The sequence below is a fragment of the Nothoprocta perdicaria genome, unplaced genomic scaffold (genome assembly GCF_003342845.1).
Source record: "Nothoprocta perdicaria isolate Ctin4 unplaced genomic scaffold, notPer1 scaffold_150, whole genome shotgun sequence".
NCBI classification, from domain to species: domain Eukaryota; kingdom Metazoa; phylum Chordata; class Aves; order Tinamiformes; family Tinamidae; genus Nothoprocta; species Nothoprocta perdicaria.
In genome coordinates, this window is record NW_020454650.1 from 1,445,468 (window position 1) to 1,454,291 (window position 8,824).

The 8,824-nt window shown below is 41.4% G+C and overlaps 1 protein-coding gene across 1 annotated transcript; it reads left to right on the forward strand.

Moving 5' to 3' along the window:
* The first annotated feature begins 4,582 nt into the window (after positions 1 to 4,582).
* On the forward strand, positions 4,583 to 6,525 carry LOC112943625 (C-C chemokine receptor type 5-like). Its single transcript, XM_026034842.1, has 2 exons — positions 4,583 to 4,630; positions 4,832 to 6,525. Exons 1-2 carry the CDS (start codon positions 4,615 to 4,617, stop codon positions 5,911 to 5,913), a joined length of 1,098 nt encoding a protein of 365 aa, XP_025890627.1. The 5' UTR covers positions 4,583 to 4,614; the 3' UTR covers positions 5,914 to 6,525.
* Positions 6,526 to 8,824: the final 2,299 nt, after the last annotated feature.

Here is an 8,824-nt window from a genome sequence, read left to right on the forward strand (position 1 = left end):
CTTCTCACCACTATCAGAGATAGGATTATGGACTAGTCTGAAAATCTGGCCTAGTCTTAAAAGCTCCCATATTTCATTGAGAAAAAGAACATTTCTTTCTTTCATTTTCCCCATTGCTTTTTCACCAGTGGAGAGATGTAGGCATCTTCAGCCATGATTCAAGTCAGCCTAATTAAGTAATAATTAGGATCTTCATTTAGGCACTGGAACCATTTTTAGAAGCAAGTCTTTCCACTGACAGTACAGGGAGCCTAACATAGTCTATCAAGAAAGGTAGGGTGAATACACCCTTAAAATACACTGCAGCAGCCGTTCATTTTGATGCTGAGACTCCTGGSACTTAAACATCTCTTTGGAGCAGATCAAGATGAAGAAAAGGAGAGGAGAWTCTCTTAATCCTAGAGAATAACTGCCTTGTTTAGCTTCTGGGGCAAACAAGGACTGACAAAGAAGTCACATTAAGCCTTTCCATTTCACTCTCTCCCTCCAGATCTGAGGTGTAACTCAGAAGCTGTGATTCCCCTGGCTTGTATCACTGAATGGCAGCATTCAAAGCAAGACACATCCATTGGCCTTTAGCCTTTTAAAATCCTTCAAAGATTTCTTGAATTTTTATGAAAGTAGATGTCTGAGTGCTGCAAAAACACCCTGTTAGGGCTTCTTCTAGGCTGAAGGGCCTTCAAAAGCAAGATCCTATAGAGGTACCAATGTTAAGTGGGGACAGGGGACTGCACTTGGGCATCCTACTCAGTGTTCCCCTCTCAAGGATCCTCAGGTATCTGATAAAGCACTGCCCCTCGCTGGCTTTCTCTGCCCCCTTCCTACCTTCTGTGTCATTAATGCCTAAGAAGCTAAAGAGCTGCTCCTGGTGCAGCTTTAGTTTAAATCTCTCTAAAGGTCAAGGAGTCAGCCACAACAAATAAACTGAACAAAAAACAGATTTTATTAGGCTTTTTAGAGCTAAATGCTAACAAGCATCAGTKTTGTTTTAAAAGGGACTCAGACTCACTACATAGTGAATCTCACTAAATTACAGATTCACAAAAGGGATTAAGCAAAATGGTCCAAAAGACCAGGTTTGAGACCATGGGCATCAACCAAATGTTCTAAAATTCAAGGATTGCAGTGTAGAGCAAGTGACTATAAAGTTCAGGTAATTCTGTAAATGAATAAAAGTGTCAGCCAGCTTTTCCACTTTCTGTTAAGGGACAAATACTATAGAAGAAATATAAAGACTGAGAAATGTAAAAGCTTGAACCACACAAAACTATTTGTCTTCGAGGCCAGTTGAAAGGAAAGGATAAAAAACAACCATATGAAAACCCTCTTTTCTCTTAAACATACAGCTGTTGATTGTGAAACCTTGAGAGGATCCTTCACAATTTCAACATCTCTTGCACATCTCAGTTAAAAAAGTAACATCTGATGACCCATTTATAGAAAAAAAGAGAACTGCTCCTTGATTTTTTTTAAAAGAAAACAGATTTGCTTGCCAGAAGTTTGCAAACCAGTACATCCTTCTTCAGGCAGGAAGAGGTATTTCAGAGCTTCTTCTAGTGGTGCCAAATTCATGTAGCATTATTCGTGATGTGATAATCTCAGATAGCACTTGCATCGTAAGATATATGGTAAGTCACCTTTACTTTTTTCTTCCCTCTTTTTGGTATTTGTGGATTTAATAGTTGTTTAAGTAGCCTAATTCCAGATGTGAAAAATACTTGTGGAATCTTGCCAATGCACTGATCTTGAAAAAGTGCCCTAGAGAAATRCATAGGATATGTTAAATTTAATGAACTACTTTTAAAGGACAGAACCACCAGAAGATTTGAGTAGGGAAACAAACTTACAGAGGGTGATTGGGGTAGGAATGTAATGAAAAATAWGTCTGTTTGATGAACATATAAGCTTCTTTTTCCCTGAACATGATAAAACATGATGGAAATTTGTAATTTCAAATCATTTCTGCAAAGGCAAAACAGTTGATCTGAACAAAGAGACGATGCACCTCTCGCAGGATGACCACAGAAAATCTGATGCAATTTAAACAGCCTTTCTCATAGCACCTGTTTACATGCTACACAGCATAGCATTTTTACTTCTGCTTACTGCACATTTTTAATTTTTACTACTTTACTGTGCAAATGAACTACGACTGACATTTTAATAAAATCTTTTTGAAGACAGAGAGTTTTGATCTGAAACTCAGCATGAATCAGTGACATGTGAGTTTGCTCAACTTGCCCAGGGAGAGCGTTTTGACTTGAAAACCGAATGACTGCCAGTTTCAGCTAGCAAACTGGCGTAGAAAATTGCAGATTTCTGAAACAACTGACTATATCTAAGCTGTTCTCACAATGATATAGAGCTCTTTTAAAATATTCTTCCTTCAGAGATATTTTAGGATTATCTTTGGTTTTCTCCTAATGACCAGCAAACGTAAGCCCAGCCAGGGGTCTAGTTAACAAGACAACTGCAGGTTTGTTGGTGTGCCAAAGCCGTTCCCTAAAACACTGGGACTATGGGATAAAGCACTGGGCAATTCCCTTATCTGTTTTCCAAATTTCCAATTTCTGGCTATATGCTGAATACTGTACACAACTCCGGGTAGGAAGTATTTTTGCAGACAGTGACTTCTGGAGCAAAGACTACGCTAGRGGAATGAGGCTCAGCTAGAGAGGAACCACTCAGAGGGTGGACAACTATTTAAGCACACAAAAATAGCTGAAAGTAAGAAAACGAGATTCAGGAAAGATCTGGGAGTTATTCTATTTTTTTGCAGAGGAAAGGAAAAGGAGGAAGGAGGGCAATAAGAGGGCCGTTAGCAGGAGGAAGGGGCTGTCATAAAAGAAACGGTCACAGTAATATCCGTGCAGCTTTAYGGGTTTATGTGTGAGCACCATGCAGGCAGAAAAGGGCCGAGTCASAGGGTTATCAAGATGGGCAAGCCCTGCATAACCACGGCAGGGTGCAGGATGTGCTGCCACCCGCCCGTTGCGGTCGATGGCCTCCTGCCTGCTTTGTGGCTGCAACTGGGCACCCGGGCTGTGGCTCTGAGCCCCTCCAGCCAGGCAGAGTGTCTCTTTCAAGGCACTTGCTGCTGTTGCTGCTGAGCTGCACAATCCCTTGGCTTTCAGCAACCCGCAGACGTTCTCCTGAATTGACAGCCAGGCAAGGAAGGAGGGTCAAATGGGTCGTGATCTCAGGACACGCTGGGGCTGCAGACAATTTCTCATCCTGAAATCCCAGTGTGTGGTGCAGCTGGATGGCTGATACATCCCAAATAGGGAGCCTTGGCTATAGGCAGTCACCAACACCTGGCAATGTTGGGGCATGCAATCTAAATCTAGCTGAAGGGAATTTTAAATACTCCTGCAGGGCCCAAGTCTTGAATAAGTCAATGTTTTGAACCCGTGTTTCTTTTATCAAGGTACTTTTTTTTTTTTTTTCTGAAAGAATTGCTGAGAGCACCAAAAATCGATAACCCCGAGATAACTTTTCAATTAGCTTATTTACTGTCAGTACACCTGAGGCACAGCCACTTCCTTTACCAATCAAGCCATGATCTCAGTATTGCAATGACTATGTAGTTGGTGCAGATATGGAAAAAAACGGTTTCACAGAGGTAGTCAGCATTTCCTGAAAGCCTCTTTGAGGAGTCTCAGAGCACTTCTATTTTCCCCAAGAAAGTGTATGCAGACATAGCTGAGATTGGACCTGTCAAAATTTGCCAATTTCCCCCTMCTCTTTGATCTCCAGAAGAAAACTTCTTCAGTGTGTCAAGGCTGTGCCAGAACCCTGAAAGTTCTCCTTCTTRAGATATTTGGAACAGAAGAAATGGTCAGATCCTGCAAGAAAATAGGGAARAGGCGGGGGAAAGGTTTGCAAAAGCTCTTTTGTGTTTATGAGGTGCAGATCTCTTTTCAGTAAGGCCTTTTGCTTTTTGTGCAGCTTCCTACCTGCACTGTGTTGCATGAGAAACTCCATAGGAACTGGCAGGTTAGGAATGACTAATTTTTAAGGTCGTAAGCAAGTGGATACAGATCTRCCAAAAGCCAATCCCTACTCCAAGATCTCATGTTTGTGTCTACCTTGACACAAACTACAGAAGAGGCACTAGTGTTTTGAATAGTATACGTTTACATAGCAGGAACTGTTGCAATTGTCAGAAAAAATATCACGTTTGATATCAGCCAAAACCCAAACCACCATGCCTTTAGAAAGAAAATAAAATTCAGATTTGGACAAATCATTCATCAGAAGAGTAGTTTCTAGTAAAATCCTGAGCAGTATGCTCTAACAAAACACTGGATGTGCTAAAAATGCACTACCTCTTTTTCATATATTTGGCAGAAGTCTTAGAGTCTGCGCTGACAGAAATAGAAACGCTTTACGCCACTTCAGAAGCTATTTGCCTATCTGCTCTTTCCAAGGTGCATTTCCCTGCAGGACATGGGCTTAACACACCCCGTGTCTTCCCCAGAGGACATGACTGTGACCTGATTTCGTTCCACAGAGACCCAAGAGCAGCAGGTTTTCATGGCCCGCACCTGACCCGAACACCTGCTGTTTTATCCCAGAACAGCACTGCCCACTCGCCTGCGCCACGCTACCGGGATGGCAGAGTCACTCGGTGAGTATCCTTGGAGCTGCTCCAGCACCATCTCTTCCACACCACCAGCAACCTCATTCCCACTGACACTAAGGCTCTCAGAAGGCTCTCATATRTTGAGGAGCCAGAAATAACCCGGGGGAGGGCAGCAATGGCTTTCATTCCATGCAAAGCAACGCTATGGAGTRCCCCGCCATTGAACACCCTTTTCTTCCTTTCTAGATGAACACATGGTGGAAAACTACACTGCTGACGTRGAGAATTTACTACTGACAACTGAATTTGACTATGGTGAGGCCATCCCATGCACAAGAATCGAGGAAAGGAACTTTGCAGCAAAATTTCTGCCACCACTTTACTCTCTGGTGGTGATATTTGGCCTCCTGGGCAACATGCTCGTTGTCCTTATTCTGGTGAAATACAAGCGGCTCAAGAGTATGACTGACATCTACCTGCTCAATTTGGCAATTTCTGATCTGCTCTTCATATTTTCCCTCCCGTTTTGGGCTTACTATGCTGCCCGGGAGTGGATTTTTGGCGATGCGCTCTGCAAGATTCTCTCAGGTGCCTACCTGCTCGGCTTCTACAGYGGCATCTTTTTCATCATCCTCCTCACCATAGACAGGTACCTGGCCATAGTGCACGCGGTGTTTGCTTTGAAAGCCAGAACAGTCACCTACGGCATCCTGGCCAGCACTGTCACTTGGGTTGTTGCTCTGTTATTCTCCCTCCCCGGAGTCTTCTTTCACAAAAGTCAAAAGGAAAATTCRCGCTATACTTGCAGCCCCCATTATCCATCAGACCAGAGAAATGCATGGAAGCAGTTCTTGACTTTAAAGATGAACATCCTGGGACTTATTCTCCCCATGCTCATTATGATCTGCAGCTACGCACAAATTATAAAGACATTACTGCAATGTAGGAATGAGAAAAAGCACAAAGCAGTCAGGCTTATTTTTATCATCATGATCGTCTACTTTTTGTTCTGGGCACCATACAACATCACTATTCTCCTGCGTGATTTTCAAGTATCATTATCCCTCAACACTTGCGAAATCAGCGGTCAGCTGGAGAAAGCAATCCAAGTGACAGAAACCATTTCAATGATCCACTGTTGTATCAACCCRGTGATCTACGCCTTTGCTGGAGAAAAGTTCAGAAAGTATCTCCAGTGCTTTTTCCGAAAGCACGTTGCATCCCACCTCTGTAAATATTGCCCAGTTTTCTATGTTGACCCAGCTGAACGGGCGAGCTCCACCTACACACAGTCTACGGGAGAGCAAGAGGTCTCTGCTGCACTGTAAACTGCCTCTAAAAAAATAGTGGAATTAACTTTTTTAAAATCAGTTCCATGAAGGATGCCTGGAAATCTGTTCTCTGGATATTGCCTCTAAGGCAGCCACAGAAGCACCTGGCACAGATGTCTACCAAGCCTTATCTATATTTTGTATGGGTATTTGTACATAAATGAAGAGCTAACTGGATATGCAAATGTAGGATTCTGCGAGGCAAGAAGTATTCTTTTTCTTTCATGAACGTAAAAGCAGAGCTTTTTACTGAAAGGCCCAAAACTCCCAAAGACTGAGGGCTTTCTCTGTACACTATGCTAGCRGGCCTATAAACTGATTTTTTAAGTGAATTATTAGGAGGTGAAAAAACAATACTGGCTCTCTGGAAGCATCTCATGACTGTACCTTACAGAAGATCTTTCACTCAGTTAAACTCAAGTGTTGGTCACACTCTATATTAGCCTCATTTTGTTCCTGGGTAGATAATGTTAAATCATCAAGGCCTGTGATACAGAATCTTTAGAGGGATAAGGGAAAACTTTGTACTTCCCAAAGRGCCTCTAATATTTATGGTATTTTTTCTTTGTGTTTATCTGAACTCTGAACGCCAACATCTTGGTCTTGTCTTCTCATGCTAGTCTTAACTATTTGATGTCAATACGTAAGGTACTCGAGTTTGGATATTTTAGAAGTATGTCTTTCAATTAATTTGCTGGTTTATATGATACTCATACTGAAAAGCTAATCAAATATACAATGGATTAACATTGATCAGCAAATTGATGTGTTTTCAGTATTTTAACAGTAAATATTATACATGGAGCTTTAACCAGGTTAGATCAGATTTGTATTATAAGTCAATAGGATTTGGGTTTTCTTTTCAGTGCAGTGATTTTGTTTGCCACTTTGCTAACCTATATATTTACAGAGAAAATCCTTAAAAATGAAACTAATGCAGTGGTAATTGCTGCAAAAACAAAACAGCATTAGAGGTGTGAAAATGCTCTCTAAACAAGGTTGACCAAGATATGCTTTAGATTTTTAAGAAATCAGTACACAAGAATAAGTGAAAGAATTCTGGGACCCACAAAGCCAAGTGACACGTGGCATCGCTCTCTGATTTTACAAGCAGATATCATTTGGGCACTATCAAAAATGATACCGTGATTTTTCTGCTATTGGTAGTTGTAAAGACATTAAAAGTTTCCACAATTAGTAAGACTGATGGTCAAATATGACTGGGCCTCTGCCGAAGCTCARTCCTGCAGAGCATTTGAAGACATAAGAAAACGAAGAATGGGGATACTCGTGTGCTTGAGGTCCTATCTTATTTAAACAACTACTCGATTCACACCAACTTGTCCTTCCTAGTGTTTCCTACATTTCCCCCAAGACACTTGGTTTTGGCCATCTCTGGAAGCAGAAATACAAAACAGAGTGTTGTGATCGCCCTTCTTATCCAGTAGGTTTATTCCTGTTTCCCAGGTACTTTTTATATCCTTTCAATGAATACTTCCAAATAAGCATGTTTCAAACAGCTCCAAAGACATCCTACGTTGCTAAGTACTTGTGAAAGAAGGAAGTGAAATAGGGAAATCTTTGCTCATCAGACCACTTGTTTCAAGTTACTCTATTTTGTCGTATTAAGCACTGCTTTTGGACTACACCCTTCACAGGAATTATAAGAAAACTATACTATGCCTTCTAATTCACAATGGTTTGAGATGTATATATTTTTTAAAGGCACTGTTGCAACACTCACTTTCTGGACTCTGTGTATGCTTTTACAACAGCTAACTGTATTACTGTAAATAAAAATTAGATAATTGCAGCATAAAATGCAAAACATTTATTCTTTAAACAGACAGGAAGCTGCAATCAGTAATGTCCTGTCAGACGTGCCTTTTTTTTTTTTTTCTTTTTCTTCCAGACTACATCTATGAAAACTTTTCTGTGATTTATTCTGTTCTTGATAAGAATATTAGGATCCCAGGACACACTGCCTTTAAGTAGTCATTTTCTTGTGAATGTTTTASGGCCCTGCAGAGCACGTATCTTGACCATTCCTGTAAGAAGAGAAGCGCGATGCAACACAGGAGAGCAGAAATGCAGCACAGGAGAGCAGTGGGGCGTGCTTTTCTGAGAGATATACCACAGAAGAGACCTGATCCTCTGCAGTATTAACCCCTTACAGCATGAATCTTTCCAGGTAACCAGCAGCTTCCAAAAGGCAGAGTTGGAACTTTCAGCATTTCGTGGCCCAGTGGATCAGTACRTCTCAAGAGTGTCTTTTACTTTACTTCACTGAGAAGGAACCCTGTTTCAGTCAGATTTCTGTCATAGCAGTAAACCAAGTGCCCAAGTGGATATGGCAAGTAAGTGGTGGGTGCACTTCATTACGGACTCTGCCAGCAGACTGTAGTAATATTTTGCATTATGCAATCCATTAAAATTGGTTGACTGTTATGTGTTAGATTTCTTCATCTTTTCTTCTCTCCCCTCTGCCTTTACCCTTTTCCTTTTGATGGCCTTCCYGTTTGCAACAGGTTGTGATAATGCTGAATGAGCAGTGAGGGTTTAACAGCTGGACAAAGAACCAACATCATCAGGTAACACCTGACCATCACAACGTTCCTCCCCTTTTGGCTGATACTGCATTTGTTTTTATACATGCAGAAGGTGTGACCTGTAATTCTGACCACAAGAAGATGAACAGTAATTATTTTAAAATAAATAACCACACCAAAGAGTTTTGAAGATGTTTATYATCTACCCCCACTCACTGAAGAGAGAACCTCTAACAGTGGATGTGCACGTAGTTTTGAGATGTGCMCCCTCTGTTTTTGAGATTATGTTGCCATCCTGTGGCCACACCGTATGGTTTCATGCTGCCCCATAAAGGTTCAACTCTTTCCCAGCGGCTTTT